The 22,114-nt window shown below is 38.9% G+C and overlaps 1 protein-coding gene across 1 annotated transcript in view; it reads right to left on the reverse strand.

Moving 5' to 3' along the window:
* LOC124256686 overlaps nt 1-22,114 on the reverse strand; it is a 60,402-nt gene that overhangs the window by 35,399 nt on the left and 2,889 nt on the right. The window contains exons 2-3 of the mRNA XM_046690657.1: nt 4,537-4,773; nt 3,438-3,597 (exon numbers count right to left, since the gene is read on the reverse strand). Coding sequence (XP_046546613.1) covers nt 3,438-3,597; nt 4,537-4,773 — 397 coding nt within the window. The remainder of the gene's footprint in view (nt 1-3,437; nt 3,598-4,536; nt 4,774-22,114) is intronic.

A 22,114-nucleotide genomic window follows, 5' to 3' on the forward strand; every position in this document is an offset into this window, starting at 1 on the left:
CATGTTCATCTTGTCAGTTTGACAAGGATTCCTGCTTTACAGGTCTACTGACCCCCAAAGACTGGGATAGAATTGACATTCAGCAACCTATGAGTATCCTAAGAGGCGACTTAGATGTGGTTGATGCTTGGATTGATGCTCAGGATGTCAGTGACTGGGTGGTCAGGTCTAGCCTCGATTTTTTACAGACCGACATCATATGGCTGGAGACCCGTGAAGATTCGTGTTAGAATTGGTCTTCAGTGACTCATGCTCGTCGCAAGAGGCGACTAACGGGATCGGGTGGTCAAACTCGCTGACTTGGTTAACATCTATCATCATATCCTAATTGCGTAGATCGATGTTCATGCTGTTGATCCCTGGATTGTCTGGTCCAGACTCAAATATTCACAGACAAACGCCACATAGCTGGAATATTGCTGAGTGCGGCGTTAAATTAAAACACAAACTTCCATCAAACTATAGAAACAGAGGACACTACCCACCAATAATGACACCGCCAACTAATCCCGTCAGCTGAAAGAAGCTCAAGAGTGGGAGGGCCAGTTTCAGGCTGCTTCTTTCAGTAGTGCTGATCAACGCTATTGGCAACAATACTTGGGAGAGCACTGGAACAAGAATTCAAGTCTTTAAGAATTCAGTTGTCTCTTTCGGACAAAACAGATAACTGCATACCATTGCCAGCACAGATCTGGAACTTCAGTGTGAGTGTGTGAATATGTGCGTGCGTGCGTGCGTGCGTGGGTGGGTGGATGGGTGTGTCTGTGTGTTGTTTAACGCCGCACTCAGCAATTTTCCAGCTGTATGGCGGCGGTCTGAAAATAATAGGGTCTGGACCAGACAATCCGGTGATTAACATCATGATCATCTGCTCATTGTGGAAGGAAAGGAAGAAGGGATGCAGGTCTTCGAAGTTTATCATCCAGGTGAATTCTCACCCCGAGGGTATAGAGTTGACAAACCTAGAACTAGTGAGTTGACGCATCCAGCCTTTTCGCAACTTCTCAAAACGAATTACGGCGACGTACACCACATTTTAGTGTAATATTATTATTTTTCATGTTTTATTTAAAGGATTGACCGTAAATGGGCCAGAGAATTTAATTGATTTTCAAAAGTCTGAGGCATAATATATATTGCAAGCACCCTCCCTCTCTAAGATGATTAAATAGTCAGTCTCCAGAACTATGGAGTACTGCGGAGTGCGTAGAGTAGATTCATTAGTTTACTCACCAAAGGCAAATCCAATCCCGACAACCAAAGAAACAGAATGAGTCGCCTTGTGGGCAATTAAAACGACGCCAACACCTACGGCCGATAGCCCCATGGATAAAAGAGCTGACCTTTTCAGACAAACTGTCAGGAAGTTTCGGATGACCAACAGAACAACCAGCACGATCATCTCGATAACGAAGATCGTCCACGTTTTATAAGGCGGTAAGATGACGACTGGTGTCAAAATGCTTGCCATCCCTGTCAGACATAAATGCATCCATGAGTCTTACAATCTGGCATAGAACCACACATATATTTACCCCACAACTGTAAAAAGTAAGACCAACACAAGTATTGGCCAATACGACGTTGAAATTGATTGCTTCTGAGCCTATTGTACGATTCCGGTTATATCATAATCATGTGTTTATGAGTGAGTGAGTATGTTTTTACGCCGCTTTAGACATATCACGGCAGGGGACACCAGAACGGGTTCACAAACTGAACGCCAGTGATGAGAGAACGATTTAACCACGAGGCTACCCCACCCGTTTGTAAGATTGAGGTAATACTATTTTCGCAAATGATTAGAAAGTCATACCAAACATCTTCTTTAAAAAGAATACAAATAATATTTTTTTGTGTGAATCATAGTTTTTTTCCATTATCACATTTGCAAAGGGACATGTCAAGATCAGGCATTTCGTGAAGGTTTAAAAATGTGATTTCAAACCATTAGCAGATAAGAGACATCGTCCTTCACATCGATTCAAGGTTCCTCCCACCGCTGGGTCATCACAGCACATTGATTCAAGTTTTGCATCTTCTTCAATTAACAACCTCCAAAATACCTACCCATAGAACAGACAACTGTTATCGATACGAGGACATAAAACGGTGGATGTTTGAAGAGCTTGGTCACATTCTGCACATGGGTCTGTGAGTTCTTTTTGTAGAAACAAAGCAGCCACAAGTCCTAATATAGCAGGTATCTCAAGCCATTTTGTGAAGTGAATGAAGTTGAATAGGTAACCAAACCTCCCGATGGCGAAGCTTAAGTAGCTGATGATAATTGCGAGAGTTGGGCGAGTGTTGAGATAGTCCACTGTAGCCACGACTCCAGTAGAACGAAGAAGACCGACAGAAAAACCTAGCAATGAAGTCGATTTATCAAGGTAAAGCAATAGTATACAGAAGCTTCATATCAATATATAACCCTTATTACGAACTGATTTTGTAGGAGGAGGCTGGTAGGAATGGAAGTGGATGGATGCATGTTGAGTACAACTTCTTTTAGTGGCATTTAGAAGCTGTATGATGAAGAGGTTGGTTGGTTTGTTGTTTAACGCCGCACTCAGCAATATTCCTGCTATATGGCGACGGTATGTATATAATCGAGTCTGAACCAGACAATCCAGTGATCATCAGCATGAGCATCGTTCTACGCAATTAGGATAAAATGACATGTGGCAACCAAAGTCAGCGACCTTGACCATTCGATCCCGTTAGTCGCCTCTTACGACAAGCAGGGGTTACTGAAGATCCGGATCTTCACTGGTAGTATGATGAAAAGGAACGATCTTAGGGATAGAAAACTTCATATTAAGTGAGCGAGTCATACAACTATCCTTTTTACATACACAATACAAATGTATACTAAGCTGCGTCATCATTTCCAAATACTACTCCTTTGACAACACTCATATTCATTAGATTCAGTAGACCTTCAATTACGCCCACAATAGATAGAAAATTTCACTTGAAAATCGATTAAAACAGACCTTTCCAGATGATGAGTGGGATGAATGTCTTAATGTCATCTCTGGTTGTCAATGACGATGAGATACAGGAAAAGATGAGTAGAACACTTCCGCCGAGAGCGACCTTCCGGAAGCCGTATCTGATCATAAGTGGCGCACAGGAGGCAGCTGAAATACACAACATACTAGAGACAGGTTCCTCCGCGTGACTGAATGCGAAATATGAAATATTTAGTTTCTATCTGGAAACACTTGTTTCCTTGACAATTACTGGCACAACAGACAGAAATGACGTTGATGGCCATGGTGCATTAAGCTTAGATGGATCATTCCAGTTCTGGCTACAGTGTTTAAAGCGGTGGCTCGCTATCCCATGTCTATTTCGCTCGCTGATCTATTGATGAATAATAATTATTGAAAAAGAAGCACAAACTATAATCACATATCTCCAACGAATTATACCTGCCAGCGCGTTAACCACTATGAATACCATCCATCCAACTATACTGGTGAGCTGCAGTGGAAAGGTCGTAAAGAAGAGTCCAGCTATGAAGTTCACTATTACACCAGCAAATATGGGTACGAGAAAAACAATACCCCTCTTACACTTCCTTTCCGAAAACTGAAACAAGAAAAAAACAGTTTATATTTTTACGATGTCAGCGAGGTCATCAGGACGCTAGGATTCAGTTGCATTTCAATTTTATAACTGAAATTGGTATCATGAAAATATACATAATATTTGGGTCATGAGTTATGTTAATTTTGGTTAAGGAAGTGAACTTTAGAATGAAACAGCTTTTACGACAGTTCAAAGAGAACCCGTTAGCATTGCAGCCCAAAATAGCGATTGTGGCCATTGGTCATGATCACAAGCAGTGGTTGTTTAAAAACAATGTGAAGTTCATTGCGTAGTAGTTTCAAATCTAATATTGTTATAAAACAAAACTGCTCCTCAATATTTTGATTTTGGACCGAGAAACGCAAATACCATTCTTACAAAACTACGTTACATGGGTAGCCAATTGAATTATGATCTATTCCGTGTTGGTATAAAAGATAACCCAAGATGTTCTTGTGGAAATGTTTGTGAAAATTCTTATCATTACCTATTTGAGTGTCAATTATACACTGGAGAGAGAACATGATGTTTAATATACGCAGTGTTACCAATATGAATATAAATTATGAGTGACTATTATATGGCAATGCAGATATGACTTCGCATAAATCAAAACGTATTTACAATTGTTCAAACATATATTTGTCAATCAAAAAGATTCTTTTAATTATTGCAGTTGTTCCATTGTTTCCCATCTTTCTGTTCTTTTTTGTCCACCTTGTATAAAGAATGTAAATAGTATTTATGTAAATACTACGGAAAGGGTGTTCTAAGTTGTACAACTTGTACCCAGTCATTTTCTCATTAATAAAATATGTTTTAAAACAAAAACAAAAGAACTACCGGTAAAGTTTTTCATATTTTGGTATTCATAAGTTTGCTATGTATCAAGAGTAATGTCGAGACCTATTGACCTAAAAACAGAACTTCAACTCTTACCGTACGTGGATCGTTTATTGGTTCAATGTAATCATAACCAGGATTGGTTTCAGCAATGCATTCATAATCATTTTCGGCTTCCGGTTGGTTTTCTTCCATCGCCTGTTGATAGGCGGAGTCGGGGATGTCGTCAATGTAGTCGTACTCAACAGACGTTGGATTGTTGTGATCAGTGACATGACTACCAGTATTAGCCATGATTTCCACGTTCACGGTGGGCTTGTTTTCTTGCAGGGTCTTTCAAAATTAATTGAAAAAACTGTGTGTTAGTGCTTAGCGTGTAATCTCTTTGAAATGCGATTTTGCATCCAAGCCGAAATTACGACGATTCAAACACTAGAATTTCTTTTGGAGACAATTATTATTCACGCGTGAAAACAGTTGTTTGTTTATATCGTGTTGGTTACAGCTCACCACGATTTATGAAGATGCTTAAAACTGAACCCTATCCATGTGCACTTATAAGGGTTAATCGAAAAGTATGTGGCCTCATGGATATTGCTTTTGTTTTCTACATTTGCGTTTTAGAATTCAACCAGAGAATTTGACACATGTGAGAGAGAAACTGCAGAAAAAAATGGAAAACGGTAGACGATTAGGTGATTAGGTTTGGCATAAACAGGGCATGTCGCCAAAGGCAATGCTAGAAGATATGTATAATAGTGCATGTCACCCAATAACTGAAACCTTGATATAAGTAACCCGAGTGCCCTGTTAGCAGATTTGGCCGCTGTATCTGTCATTGCCTTAAAATCTAACTTTTCCGTTAAAAGGAGCCCAAGGCAGGTATTACCACTGACAACTTCTACAATTTTATACAATGGTGTGCATTTTACCAATCCTCTTTCATGGGCAGTACACACATCACAGGCATCTATACAAGCAAAGAAAATAGGTATAACACAATATATACATATTTTAGGCGACTTTTTTCAAAACATTTGATGCCAAAATATATCCAATTTTGCTATACGGTGCAGAAGGAAGGGTTTTAAAACTTATGATGTTATAGAAACAGTCCATTTGTATGCATGCAGGAAACTTCTGGGCGTGAAAACAGCCACCTCTACTTGTAAAGTTTACCGAGAATGTGGATGATATCCATTGTACGTAGAATCAAATGTAAAACTTATTAGATACTGGTTAAAATTATTAACAATGCCCTCACACAGATTGCCAAGAAAATGTTATGATATGATGATACTATATGACAGCCATGGAAAACGGTAACATATATAAAACACTTGCTATTATCTATCGGCTTCCGCGATGCCTGGCATGAACAAATTGTAGAATCTCATTCTCATTTTGTCTGTTTAGTTAAACAAAGACTTGAAGATATATTCCTTTAAAATTGGTCAACTAGTCTCTTATTATCAAATAAATGATTTTACTACAAAATGATAAAAGATTCCATATATACAGAACAGTATCTTTCAGTTTTGACCATAAGGAAATGTAAATCTTCACTGGCGAGATTCCGCTGCTCTGCACATGATTTAAAGGTTGAAACTGGGAGATACCAAGGAATTAAGAAAGAAAATAGAATCTGTCAAATGTGCAACTTAAACGAGATCGAAGATGAATTTCACTTTACGTGTTTGCCCAGCATATTTATCGTTAAGAAATAGATATATAAATAAATATTATTATGTTCATCCTGAAACTCATAAGTTTATATCATTGATGAATAATTCGAGTAAAACACATTTAGAAAGATTGTCCATAGATATTCACAAAGCTTTTATTCTCAGAAAGAATGTTCTACTACCTACGCATGACTAATTAATGTACTACAGGTCTGTGGCCTTTCAGTATGAAAAAATAAAGATTGAAGTTGATAAATAAGTTAAAAAGCACGGGGGAGAGTAAGCAACCTTGTTTCAATCCTCGATTCACCCCCAAACCAAGGCGTTAGATACCCATGTAGTCTCACACAGCACTGAACGTCCTTGCACAATGGTTGTAAGGCACTTAACATATTTCCACCTACACCGACAGCTGCAACCTTGTCCCAGAGAACATCTCTATTGATACAGTCATATGCTTTTTTGAAGTCAATGAACGCCACAAACGTTGGCTTTTTGCTGGCTTTACGAGTTTAAATAACAAACGTGAGTGTTTGTACATGGTTTAGTTGATCGTTTCTTGCGGAACCATTCGGAGAATCACTGAGTATATTTTTTGATGCTGTACATAGCTGCAGCCTGTTATTCAGTACACCACAGTAGAGCTAATATACTGTAAGCCATTAAAAATGCAATTTGACATTCATACTTTCTTTACTCACACTAATTTCAACATATATAAACCATACTGGCAGATATGTTTTAAGTGAACATCTGTGAATAATTTCATCTGAAAATGTCCGACGCAACAACGACATCACACAAAGGAGGGGTCACTTGCAGTCAATATCGTGTTTGTCCTCCGTGCGTTTCAAGACATGCTCGCAGTCTTTGGGGTATTGAAAGACACACATTTCTCAGGAACAGCTGTTGGATGGTCCGCAGCCTCTGATGGTCTGTGGTCTGATCATGACACCACCCCTTCCAAAACGATCATGTTCAAGGACACAGTTTGGCGCAAGTCTTTCTCCTTAACGTCGATAAATCTGTTGACGTCCATCTGCAAAGGATAAGTTTAACCTGGATTCATCTGAAAAAATGACATCTTGCCATGTCCTGTTGCCCAGATTGGCCCCATTTGCTGCCAATCGCTGTCTGGCAAGTCTGTGGCGATGCAATAAGGTTGGACCACGGTACGGGTGACAACACCGGATGTTGAAGGCAGCAAGGCGTCCTTGCACCTTTTGGGCGCTGAAATGACGTTGACTTGTCCCAATTGTCCTGCTTGCCTAATCATCAGCTGTTTGGAACCGATTTCGCAAGTGTGAAACTCGGATATTGCGGTTTTGTCGAGCTGTTATCACAGGTGGTGCACCAGGTCGCGGACGATCAGCAACACTTCCGGTAGCCCGAAAACGTTGTCTGAGTCGACTTACAGTTGATGGATGCATAATTAAAGTGCCTGGCAATCATCACATTTGAAGCACCTTGGCTGGCCATACCGATAACCTGATTCCTTTCGTCTTGTGTCAAGTGTGGCATTTTCTCAAAGTGATTGAGTTCCACAATTCCTTGTGCTTTTACAGGGCCTGGGTGCAGGTAATGCATGTGGACAACGTGTTTCATGAATGTGGTTGTGTTTACGAGAAATGTCAAAGGTTCAATTTTAAGTATCAAAGTTCATGTGCGAGGAATGCTCCAGAACTCGAACTCGAAATGGGCCAGAATAACAGCCTTTTATCCCTACATCCTCTGTATCGCAGGACAAAATATTCAATAGAACTTTTGTAAGTTTCAGGACAACAAATACCAATTGCGTTTTTAATGGCTTACAGTATATATTGAAGTTGTGAGAGTAACCACTCTGTATGATAATGGATCCTTAGGGTCCATTGTGGTTCTTCGGTATCGGGTTGATGATTCCCTTAGACCAGATATTTGGTACTTTTCCACAAGTAAAACAAACAAATAAAACCTTATGTAGTGCAGTAGCGATATTCTCAGATTTTAACACTTCCATAGGGATATTGTCATAGCCTGGCGCTTTGCCCTTGTTAGCGTTATAGATAGTAGTTCTCACCTCAAGCATACCGATTATGTCATTAAACAACACATGGTTACCTCCATCTATCAGTATAATGTCCTTCACAGGTGTCACCATTGAAAAGTACACTATAGTCGTGTTTCCATTTCTCCAGCACGTCATCAATGACGTCACACACCGACATAGTTACGCACATAGTTCGTAATTTAAAACATCCTTTACAAATGATCTTTTAGCCTTCTGAACTCTTTTATCAAAATACTTCAGTTTCAGCTTACAGTCATGTTTGAATGACTGTCTGCTTGCTCCGGTTCTACACTTACATCATGTTCTCTCCGCTTCACATAAGTCATTCCACATTTTTGTAAGACAATCGCTTGTTTGGTAAATGAGAGTTGAGTAAGTAAGTTTTGCTCACAAGCTTTTCGTTTATTTCATGCTTTATCAAACCAATCAAATGGTCTGAGGCTGTGTTAAGGTCCAGGTGGGATTGCTCGGTATTCTGCAGGCGTTCAGTCACATCACTCAGCTCAGCTTGGCACTGTGTTGAACTCATGAAATCACCGGGAATATATGATGTAAAGTAAACTGACGTACAAAAGAAAGTACACACCTGATGCTGTGGTAAAATGTTTTCTTGAAAACAGCGTAATATTTAGAAAAGTGTTTTGATTGCGACTCACATGTCACAAACATTGTGTTCGTGTTGCAATAATACCATAGATATCGGAAGCTGGAGAGCCAGCCTTCCACATGGTTGGTTAGGAGATGCCCTCCCATAATCCCCCATTGTCTTCCAATTTGCATTCTTCATTGCTTTGCCTACCTAAAACAAAAGGTGCCGGCATTCCGGGAAGACGCCATCGTACCCAGTTGGATTATTGATAGCAAAATATTTACGTTGTTTTAATGGTCTCAAAACACCAGGTGTGTACTTTCTTTTGTACATCAGTATATTTCGTAATTTTAACAGTGTCAACTCCTACAGACTGTACATGTGTGTCTACAACATCAATATCACAGATCCACTGTAACAAGGAGTGGTCAAACTCGGTGACCAAATGCCCATCCACACTGCATTAGAGCGTTGTACTTCAAAGTTACTCATTTTTGGCAGTGATTCATGGGGGACAATACAATAATCCACCACAAATAGACCCTTTGATGATACACATGTAAAATCGTTTTGTATACAATTTCCTCCTTTAAGGATACAGTAATCTGCATCAATTAAAACTCAAGAAAAACGGAATTACAGTTAAAGTCTATCATACTTCTGCCTGGTAGTTTATCAACACCATCAAAGTAATCATCCAGCTCACCATACCGACTATTGTAATCGCCACATATATATACAGTATTTCACCACTAGTTTGATAATCTAAAATCTGAGACAGCAATACATTGATAAAGTCAGAAGCGTTTACGTTTCTTGCCGTGTGTTCAGGGTGTAGATGGCACACACAGGCATACAAGTTGGACTTGTCCCGTCTGTTACGCAGCTGATTCCACAGTATACCTTCATGCGTATTATCTAACACATTTGTATCAAAATAGTTTAACAGACAGCGCTTAACATAAAACACACACGCACACACACACGCACACGCACGCGCACATGCACAAGCACACACACACGCACGTATGCGCGTGCGCACACACACACACATACAGAGTAGTATAGACAATGGCGGTACGGGCTCACCCTGCCTAGAAAGCTCCATGCTAGCCAATGAGTGTATGAGTAAAAATGAGTGTTTTTCACAAAAACTATATCGGACCACTCCTCGTCTCCCGACGCAAGTGCACTCGAATTAGAGATATGCGGTGTACGGATATAGAAAAAATATGCCAGGAACCAAGCTATCCCGCGAAGCCTATGCCGAGATCTGATCGGGTCGTTTGTCCCTTCGGGAAGCGAAGAGGAAGTACCATATATCGCAAGCCAGATATACACGAATCCGAGGTGGTATAGAGACACAGATGACAACTTCCGACACAGCCGAAGTCTACGAGACCCTACAAGCGAATCGTCCCAACGTGTTGCTTTCCGACCGAGAGAAACAAATCCTGGAGCAATCTGGACTCACCTTCTACGAGCGCTACCAGATCCAGTTTCTCGGACTCTATTTGCTGTGCTTTCGCCAATTCGTAGAAGACGGCAAAATAGTCGATTTCGTGTACATCTACCCACCCAACCAATTTCGACCCGCGGCAGGCAAACTCCGAATCGTTCTCGCCAACTGCCCAGAACCCAAGGACAGACACATCCGATGCACTGACTGCCTCGCCGCCATATCGGAACTCCCCACTCTCTTCGAACAAGACAACTCTACGTGCAAGTGTGGGGCCATCGACCACTGCGTCGGCAGCAAGCAATACGTTCTCTGGAAAAACAAAGTGATAGACTACACACCCCAGGAGGAGCGACTCCCACTCGCCATCTATGGCCGACAAGTGAGTATGATTGCCGATGGTTTTGGAGAAAATGCCTGCTTACTGTCGAGAAAATGATGTGTAGATGTTGCAATTAGTTTTTTAGACCCGTGGAATGCCGCTGCTGATCGAATCTAGCCCTACATAGGTGTTGTCAACGTGGCTGGAATTAATAAACGAATTTAAAAGGTGAGTTTTCGCTGTCATGGGTGATCCATGCTTTTGGGTTGGAATTGAGGAGGTTGCTGTTTTCGGTGAGTCGTGGCGTATAACTTTTGAAATAATGATCCGATTGTGACCATCTATAGTTCATTTTGTAGGGAAATCATCTCGTTTTTGATCCGTAGGCCTCGACGGGGCCTTAAAAATAGTTTACGTGGTGAAATCTAACTTAGATTGAGGAGGGAGTGGTTCCGTCGTTACACCCCTTTCCTTTTATATAGTACTAGGGTAGGGTCTATATACCTATATGTCTTTCTAACGCTGTTTCTAAGCGTGACACGCCCCTGTGAAAGATATATGGTAGTTCACCTTGCCCAAGCAATAACACCTTGTAATGCACCGCGGGGAGCGGTGGGCGAGCTGTCTAAGGCGCCAGGCTAGTAATCCAGCGAGCTTGGAGGTGCTGGGATCGAGCCCACCTGTGACCGGGGGTAAAAAAACCTTGGAGTCAACTTTGTGTGCAGACTCTTTCAGTGTTGTCACAACCCCTATTGTACAGTACACAACCATGTGCACTTAAAAGAACCCACGAATCCGTTGGTAGATGACCAGATGGTGGCCACATGAATACGTGCAAACACCTAGCTGTGGGTACTGCAACGTGCAGTAAAACTTGGACAAAGGGACTATGCGTCCCAGTCCACCCAGCGGTGAATGGCTACCTCGTAAGGATGGAAAAGCCACATTAACTCGGTGTGCCTAGTAGGCAGCAAGAGTTGTATGATCCCCAGGGAGTTGAGATTGAAAAATACGATGTGCCGTTGTGATGGCTATAGAATGATCGAGTGAAAACAAAGTGCCTTTGAGCAGTTGTACTGGATATCGGCGCTATCATATGTTTGTATGTATGTATGTATTGTAAGAGTTTCCTATACCATTGTATATTGCCAAATCAAATTAGGCTTTACCTACCAACCAGGCATCTGATAGTGATAGTGTTGTGCCGACCACTTTAAGTGCATGTAGTTGTCAAGTCATTGTCTGCCCACTCCCAACTTCTGCTTAAACCAGGATTACTCATATCGGTTTCAATATCTGACATGCAATAATGTTACAGTTTCAGAGAAAGAGACGGAGGAAACCTATGACACTGAGGTGGACACAGATAGGATTCCTGCAATTAAATTTTCTACATAAGTATATAAGTCTATAAGTTATATATACTAGTAATGTTTTTGTGAATCACTACAGCACTATGATGGGATTGACTGAATAAGCATTCTAACACAAAACAGGAATACTATGACATGCATTGAACAACATGATAATTTGGTCAGTCTCATTTCTTATGGACCTATGTTCTAAGCTACATGTTACTTTCACCAGGAAAACAACCAAACGTTGCCCATGATAAAAAAAAAATGAATTTCTGTGTTGGAACAGTAGAATATATCCACAGACCTTCTGTACCAAAATCGGATGTCTTGTTCACATGACCAAAGTGGTTAACCCCTTCAGCAAGCTGACAAGGTACGGATGTCATCTGTGGGATGACCCCAGTGTTTGTGTTTGTGTTATGTGGTATAGTGTTGTGAAAATAGTATCACCAAGTATGAGACTCTCAACTGTTTGCCTGCCTCAGTGATTGTCGTTATAGAAAATTGTGAATATCGACATTGTCGGAATGTATGTCACCATGACTATGCCATCAATCTGACACACAGTTCTTGCATAATGAATTTTGTGATTGTATGAACCACCAGTGGCGACTACATCAGAACCTCATGTAGCCACCCCTTGTACAGACATCATCTGCCAACCTTCTCCTCATACATTCAATCATCGGATTCTCAGCATCAGAATGTGCTTTCTCTCATGCGATACCCATGCGGTTAGTTTCAAGTCAGCAAGGTAACACCGATGTTACGGCAGGACATGTCATTCATGCCAATAACTTGCCATCGTGTAGTTTCTGAAAACCTACATGACATGGCATGTCAAGAAAAGTTCTTTTTTCTGTGCTTCATTCCTCATAAATGAGCATTCGGTTTGTTATGCAAAGTTCCCAAAAGGATACAGTTTCTGCATGTATGTAGTTTTATGATATTTCATATAATTAAAATAACTATGGTTTTTTTCAGAATGAGAATTAGCCAGTCTTCTTAGGCAACTGGATCTGTTGACATTATTTACCATTGATGACATACATAAGTGATCTGTGATGCTGTGAAAACTGTAATTATAAAACTCAAAAATATCACTTACATATTTTTGTACTTCAGAGCAGCCACATATTACTTCATGTATGATGGCTTTTAAGAGGCAATTACGTTTATTCTGATGGATGTGATGGGGAAAAAACAATGAAGACGTTACCCGGAATGCAAATCAACAGAATTAGATGCCTGTCAAGTTCCAGAAAGAGGGGTGTGGACCCATCACTGTAGATGACAAGTGATGGCAGTTATCTTGAGGGACTACAGGAATTCAAGTGCATCCGTTATGCAATTTACTGATTTGTTTGATGTATTTTGATAACCGTTCTTGCATACTGATGCCAGCCGAATAACATCTCCGTGATGTAGAAAATTGAAGGAACTTCTATTTTGAGGTAGTAAGATATTCTCAGCAAGATGGGTTTTTTATTGCCAGCGGAACAGACGTTTCCAATTATTTTCCCACAAAAACATTTTGTGCTTTTCTTTTACCCATTTGTGCTTATTGTACTGCTGAACAATTGGAATTTTACATGGCATATAGTCTTTACTAAAAGATATGATTTGATGCATATCGATCGAATTGATCATTTACTATTTTGCCACAATTCAGTGACATTGTTTATACTCTGCATGGCAACGTGATTTTATAATTATGATTTGAGATAGTTTGATAGTTTGTTATAGCACATGTTACATGTAGAAAACTTTGGAATAGTAAAGTTATGCCATGTTTCCTGTATGAACTGTACTGTACTGTTAGTGAAACTGACTTTTGTGATAGTAAGTACTTAATTAGGGCTGCACATATAAATGCAGCCAAGTCTCTGCATATCTGCCATGGAAAGCATGTGCAATTGTTGCCCTTTGCCAGAACTAAAAAAGTTATACATGTGTAATTCATGATATGAACAGAATGTCTGACATGTAATGCTACATCTTAATATTAAGGGGCGGTGGGGGTAGCCTAGTGGTGGGGTAACCTAGTGGTTAAAGCGTTCGCTCGTCACGCCGAAGACCCGGGTTCGATTTCCAACATGGGTACAATGTGTGAAGCCCATTTCTGGTGTCCCCTGACGTGATATTGCTGTAATATTGCTAAAAGCGGTGTAAAACTCACTCATTCACTCTTAATTTTTAATGTGTATGCTTAGAAAAAGAATTACCACATCTTGAAATAATCAACTTTGTCAGTTTTAGTTACTCCAGATTTTTGCATATTTTGTTTCTGTAGGTCATTTTGTGAAATGTAAGAGTGCATATTTTAAAATACCAAACCACTTTATGAAGGAAATGATTTGTAAACAAGATGTGAAACAGTGTTGTTTCTCTTATGACTACAACACAAAAAATAATGAGCTTATTTTTAATTAGTATTGGGGAATTGTTTTGGTAAAATGTCAATGTCACAAGACAACACAGGTTCAAAGAAGGAAATCACACATGCATAATCAAACGTGGCATGTGTCTTCTTCTTTCCAATGGGTACCCTGTTCTGTGAAGATTTTGGTTAACTGACTGACTGAGTTTAGTTTTACGCGGCTTTTAGCAATATTCCAGCAATATCACGGCGGGGGACACCAGAAATGGGCTTAACACATTGTGCCCAAGTGGGGAATCGGACCCGGGCCTTCGGCGTGACGAGCCAACGCTTGATTTTGGTTAAGATCGTTAGAGTTGATGTCAGTGTTCATGTAGCTGTAAAATGTGTTTTAATTATTATTACTCGTATATGATGCAAGATGTTCCTTGTCTTCATGTCTCGTTATAATTACTACCATGTTTAATGTTAGTGCTATGTCAACATTCAAGGTGACATTTGTGGTGATTGTAAAACGTGACTGTAATACTTGTATTTATATTATACTAAGACTTGCTTATTGTTGGATTTTAAGCAGTTGTATTGTTGTAAATTTACCATGTAATATTTGCAAATAGGAATGGGGTGTAGGGGGTGCTTCTGTTTATGAAAGTATTTTCAAATAGCTACCTTGGAGTTGGGTGTGTGTGTGTTTACTTGAAACATTACTACGACGGGTGCTATGGGTATAATGCTCAATGTCATATACATGTAACCACCACATATTTACACATTTAATGTTGGTGAGCCAATGACATTACTTAAAATGTTTGTAAGATTCTTTTCAACAGACATAAAGATATGTGTATGAACCAACTTAATGACTTCAGTACTACATATTATAATATTTAACATAGTATTCTTGTAGCCTGTCCCACTGGAAGACAAGCAGCTCTGTATTTTGATGATAAAACACCTTTAAGAAAACATATTTCTTTTTGACATTGTATGGGGAAAAGTAACAAAGGTCAGCTAATACATGGTCAGCTGATGCTCTACGACATTTCTAAATACACAGTAGCTCTCACCAACATTTGATGGATGTGGATACATGGACTACACAGAAAATGTCCACTGTGACATGTTCACTTTGAACATGCTTGTCTATGTTCAGCTGCTTAAACTTTATGTGATGCAACAGATGTTGGTATGACTCCCTACCCCAGTGCAAATGTGTACATTTGATGACCTTGATTGACAGCACACCTATATTTCAAGTTTATTGATAAATATCATGACACATGACCCAAGCATTGATTACCAAACACCAGATTCAGTTCCAACAGGGAAGACCTGCAGACAACCCTCCACCCTGCTAAAAGAGTTGAATTCAAACTCTCTAAAATTTTCTACAGATACACACACACACCCTGTCTGCATAGTGGAAACAAAACAGGCTCTGTCATTACGGAGAGGTATTATGTTTTTTTGTTCTACAGCTTTATAAATTTACTGAAATCATTGATTGATTAAAGTCAAGTGTAATTATTACTTGTCATCTGGAATGTAGGTGACACATGACATTTCTTTCCCCTGTCAAACAGTTTGATACAATGTCATGAGTCATTCTAATGTTAGAACATCATTTATTGTTCACAAAATTCAAATTATTAAATGTCAGATGTCAATTAGAAAACAAAGATGACCAATCATGTTTGGGTAAACTAATTTGCATAAATTGATCATCAAAGTGTTACTGTAAATATATTTCACAAAAGTTTTATCTGTATAATAGTGTGATAAACAACAAAACTTGGCCATTACACAACTTGAATACAAATCTTGTAATCTACATTACGATAACACTGTTTCTTCGTTTCATTCATCATTTAAAGTACAGACAGTACAGAAGTATAGTGAAAAATCATCCAAGCTGTTGTCACGTCACCTGTTTAGTTTAAGGTAGAATATCAACAAAGATAAGCCAATTAAAAGTAAATAATCAATAATGTGTAGAAGAGTTCATGCCATAGCTTCAGATCCATAAAACTGCCTTAGCTGAGTAGTCCTGATAGTGTGTGGTGAACTGTAAAGTGTCACTGGACAATCGTCCACATTTCAATCACGCCACTGAACAAAATGTCCGTCATGCATTTGCGTTTGGTGCTTGGGTGACTGCGGCAATATTACTTCTGGAACCAGTGGACGGTCAGTGCCAAAGGTACATAACTTTTGTGTACATACCGCGAAAAAGATTATGCTCCTTTGGAAATGAGGTCACGTAGATTACATAATGTAGAGTACACAGACGTCCTTTAGTACCCACCAAACGTTTAAGGTGTACGGAAGAGCATCTCCTTCACTTAGTTATTACTACTGAATATGTTTATTCATTTAAAAACCCTTTTGGTGACACTGGGTGTACAGTTTTTATTTTATTGTGGTTACGTAGATTACATCCTTAAAAAATCTCGACAACTTTAATCCTGTGAAGCATCATGGTGAGAATTCGGCTGAAATTTAGTGGCTATGAGATTAATATTGTATTGTCCCGCTATAAAACTGTAAATAAGACATACTATCTAATGAATACATATAATTTTAAAAATAATTATATGGTCATATTTACGGAAGCGCTGAAGGGACCTGATGAAATATAATTTATATTGAGCGCACAAGTAAGTATGTTGAGCGCACAAGTTAGTATGTTGAGCGCACAAGTTAACATCTTGAGCGCACAAGTTAGTATCTTGTGCGCACAAGTAAATATCTTGAGCGCACAAGTTAGTATCTTGAGCGCTCAACTTCGTGTTTAGCATTTAATGGCATTAATGGAACGCACGTTTGCTTGACTGATGGCTAAAATGTACAAACTTCTAAACTTTTTGGAAGATTTCAAACGATGCAAAGTCGGAGTTAACTATAGTGTTTATGGTGACTTCTAATATTGGTACAACGTATTATGAACACTAGCATAAAGCTTGGATACCTTGCTTTGTGCTACGGCTTTATTATAAATATATAGTATTACATGACCATGAAAAATGTAAACGTTGAGTGTTATACTTAATTATAAAACTGATGTCTGATGTATTGAGTTTAATTCTGTACAATATCATATAAAAGCCGCCTTATTTATTTGATCCATTAGTATGTGCACGTATAGCACATGTACCGACTTTATTTCTTACTAAAATACCATGTTCCCCGTTTTACTTCCTCCGTTTCAATCCCTTATGTATACGTATGTGTGTTGTAGTTAATTTAACATGTTTTAACAACACAGGAAGTTGAAGAATAAACACGTCGATGAAGGCTGTGTCTTGAGCAAAATTCAACGCCATCCGGGTCCAACACTATTAGCAACGAACGTACACTATCCTGTTTCACGATTAAACCGCATTGGATACATTTTTTATGCATCCAACGATAACCATGTCTTTGTCCAGATCGTGGAAGTTGTCCGCAATAAAGTCTGTAAGATCAGCGGGCCGCTGGGGTAGCCTAGTGGTTAAAGCGTCCGCTCGTCACGTCGAGACCTGGGTTCGATTCCCCATGGGTCCAATGTTAACTTGTGCGCTCAAGATACTAACTTGTGCGCTCAAAACATTAACTTGTGCACTCAACATACTAACTCGTGCGCTCAAGATAAATTTTATTTCATCAGGTCCCTTCAGCGCTTCCGTACATTTTCATGAGGTAACGTGGATTACACTTTTATGGAGACATCATATTAAACATATATTCTTAAAAATTTAAATCATATGAAGATATGTTCTGGGTATGAACGAAAGGGACCATACCTTTTGTCGAAAATGTAATTTGTTTTGCTCACACTAGATGAATTTACTTTGAAATATTCACTCAAAATGTTATACTATCAGTGGAGACATGCACGTTTTGGTGATTTCGGCTTTGGCTTTGTACCCTGAGTCACACACATGAACAACAGATTATTAACAATTTCTATATCCCGTATACCTACCAAGCCTGTCGCTTAATATAAACATGAAATAAACAGGTGAATTCAGTAAAAAAAATGTTTGTTAATGCGGAGACACGTAAAATTACAAATGGTGCACATTTCGTGTGAATAGGTGAGTAGTAGTAGTAGTAGTAGTAGTAGTAGTAGTAGTAGTAGTAGTAGTAGTAGTAGTAGCTGTCTCATGATGAATGTGTAATGTTTTCTTATGTTTCCAAATGATACGTTTGTTAAGATGCGAGCCTTACGTGCGTTTTGAAAAGGTGTTTCTTTATATTAATGATACCACCTGCTGCACTGGAGTTATGACATACTAGTAACAAAAAGGAGCATTAACTGTTTCAATACACCATTCCCATTATTCATTTTCCAAGACAGAACAGCTATGGTAAACATGATGAAAATAAAGTTCCCTGAAATGCCACCTTTGCTTACAAAAATTACGATCGAAATTTTAACAAACATTTGGATATTGATTTTTCCCTTAAATTTAAATTTAAGTAAAGAAGGAAAGGCTGTTTTTGTTATGTTGTGGGCAAAAAATGTACCCTTATTCCACGTTATTCATCTTTACACGACTCAGCAGACGTAGATGCACTTTCGTGTTCAAGTGAAAGTAGTGCGTAAGGAGGATAAAACAGCCAAAACTGAAAAAGTTAAAAGGATCAAAGAAAAGTCAAAAGGGCGAAACACGTGTGACGTGGTCACATAAGCTCCGCCTACTCATAAATATTCATGACTATTCTTCACATATTTCACATCATCGAATTTTCATAATTGTTTGTAACTCTTGACGACTCGTCTGAACATCATTGTCAGGCTATTCCGAGCAGACATGTCGGGCTATTCCGGACAAACGGTGTGCCACACAAATTAAGTTGTGACCAAAGAGTCTTTGCTTCGACGCAGTATCGTTTCCTCTTTCCTCATTGCTGTTACAGAAATTTGCAAATTATGAAATATTAAAGGTCACATGCAACCAAAAAAATCAAACATAATTAAAACACAATTATCACTTCTTCATGACATATAATATGCATTGCTGATTATGAAAAAACAAATAAACAAAATTATAACCGTATAATCGTAAATCAAAAGTGCAATATTTTGTACTTGGGTTTACCTCCCTCGAAACGAAGCAGCCGGGATACCAAACCCAGTCAGAGCGGGTGGGTGTGCACTCAAATGTAACGGCTGGTTCATTAGCAGATGCCGCCTTCACGGCTCATTGTGTGTGAATATATAGAGATGTTGGGTTTTGTAAATACATGCTCATTTTTTGTGTATAACATTTTGCAATCAACAGACATCATAACATGTCATGTGTTCAAGTATCACACCTGCCTGTCTGTGTAATTACATAATGTGACAGAGACCGAACTCAGGCCATAAATCAATGCGTTTTGTTTATGGTGTATAGCCTGATTGGTGTTAAGTTCAAATTGCATGTGGTCAGTGATCGCAGTTGTGTATTGAATATTGTCATTAGCAGACAGGCAGGCAGACACACAGGTGTCAATAAAACAAGACATTGAGTTTTGTCTGTGACAGCGACATATCTATATCACAGTTAGAAATTGTGTCAACGCTAAATAATGACATTGCTTTTAAGTATCGAACTGAGAAGTGACTCGGTAAGAAGAACGTGTGGTGAAATAGACAAATGAAATTATCTAAACAGTTTATTTACTGTCATAACATATAAAAAGCTCGCGCCTGTGAGATATCAACAAAACATTATGAAAATAGCTCACACCAAAGCCTTCACCGAGTATTCACCAGACAGCCCGCTTCCAAGTTGCGCGAACCTATTTCACTGCGCACATGCTATGAGCGAAGCCCAGCTGTTGAAACCCGTATTCCCCAGAAAAGTCTGGGGAAAATTAGTTAAACGTTTGAACTCCGATTTCGCGCGTTTTTTTTCATCGCGTTATTTTTCAACTTTATAAGTTGAATTTGCATTTTTGACGCTTTGTTTCGGTAAGTCCATACCGAAAGGTATCAGAATCTGCAAAGTTGTGTTTTACGTTGCATGTGACCTTTAAGGAACAGGAACAAGGAAGAGGAAATAGTCCCTGCATCGATAGCATTTGTAAAGAACGGAACGACGTCAATACAGTGAATTTCTAACAAGGACGTAATTGACTCAAAGTACCTGCCCAAATTCGAAACAAGAAAATCCTTTAAAAAGGCAACGTTGGAGGCACCTGAGTAAATTTTAAAAATTAGTAAGAAGGACTTGAAATGATTTGGGGGGTGAAGCTGATTTCAAGAGCATCACAATGACCATACATCCGTCTATTACAGACTTGCTTCTATTAGAGATCAGTACTCGCATCTCCAGTATATGACATTTCATATTACAGGTCTTTGTCATGTCTAACCATGTCTGGAAATGAAGTACTAGTATTACCATTGAAATTACATGAAATAATTGTTCTTAAACTAACGCAATAAATTCTTCTAAAATGGCTTATGCGTTTCTTTTTTTGAAGAGTGCACTTGATCGATCTCATAACTGATTTGTATGTATGTTCTTTTTTAGGCTTGAACTTACTTATTTCAACATGTACGGTAGTAATAATAACCGAACTGCTGTTGTTTAAAAATATCATATTCACGGTCTTATAGGACCAAGCAAACACGACTATTCAAAACTAACAAACATTTGGCCTTTTGTGGCACGTTTAGTATCGGATAACATAGAGTGCAATCGTTGATTCGCAGAACTGCTGCCCTGCCCCTACTGAGACTACATTGACGGAAATTATTCTACTTCAAATCAGTTCAGGAGGAAGACTGCCACCCAAATCTTAATAACAAATACTTAAACAGACTGTAACTAATCCCTCTACTGTCTGCCTGTTTGCAATGGTTGACTGCACTAGTAACCTAAACAAAGGCTGCAGGCACAGTGAGGTGTCCCTCTAACATAAACTTCCGTAACTGAAATTTGAGTAATTGATTTTTAAAAAATCTTCACTTTTCTTCTTGTTTTGATTTATATGTTGTATGTTAAACGGCAGTTTTGCTGGAAGGTTCCCTGGAAGCTCTGAAGTTACACGCTCAATCAAAACCTGTCACGATCAGCAAGTTTAGAAAATATACGGAAATGGAATTTAATTCGATAATAGCCTCTCGTTCGGTAATACGCAAAACGCCTTGAATGATGATTTAGTAATATGTCAAAACTAGCGAGATTTATGATGCATGTAATTTTTAGTAAATTTGCCTTCCCTACAATGTGTGGATGATTTCATAGAAAAGCGAATTTCAAACAGAATTCAAAACTGCGAAGTGCATTTATCTTCATGATGTACTTGGATATGGTTTCGACATCAAAGTGAGGGTTGTTGAGAAGGGATCAGCAAACTTATGTAATGCATATATCTACATTTCACAGTCATTCCCAACGAAACTGAACAATTCAAATTGGAAAGTGCTAAAATTTAAATCGCGACATTCCATGAAAGAAGTCTATTTTCCCGAACTACAACATGAGAATGAACATTTTATACTTTTTCAGCACTCAGTGAACAGTATTAAACATGCAGCACTGGTTTGAAGTAAGGTACCCATAAACACCCAAGTTATTTACGTTCATGGATAACTAGTAGTATCAACATAAACCGTGATGAAATGAACTCTTTTGTTCTTGATTCATATATCAAGTAAGGAAACAATTAATTCATCTGAAAAACAAAACGAAAGTGTACTCAGTCAAGCATATTTCACACTGTTGACGCCACATGGTACCTGTTCAAAATCCAGAATAGACGGAACCACGCATACCACATTTACATTGTATCAAAGATTAAAATCAGAAACTTGAAAATAAAACGTTCCCTTTCAAGAAAACGCCATGGAATC

Source organism: Haliotis rubra, unplaced genomic scaffold, assembly GCF_003918875.1.
Source record: "Haliotis rubra isolate DU_JTF1 unplaced genomic scaffold, ASM391887v1 Scf635, whole genome shotgun sequence".
Lineage (NCBI taxonomy): Eukaryota > Metazoa > Mollusca > Gastropoda > Lepetellida > Haliotidae > Haliotis > Haliotis rubra.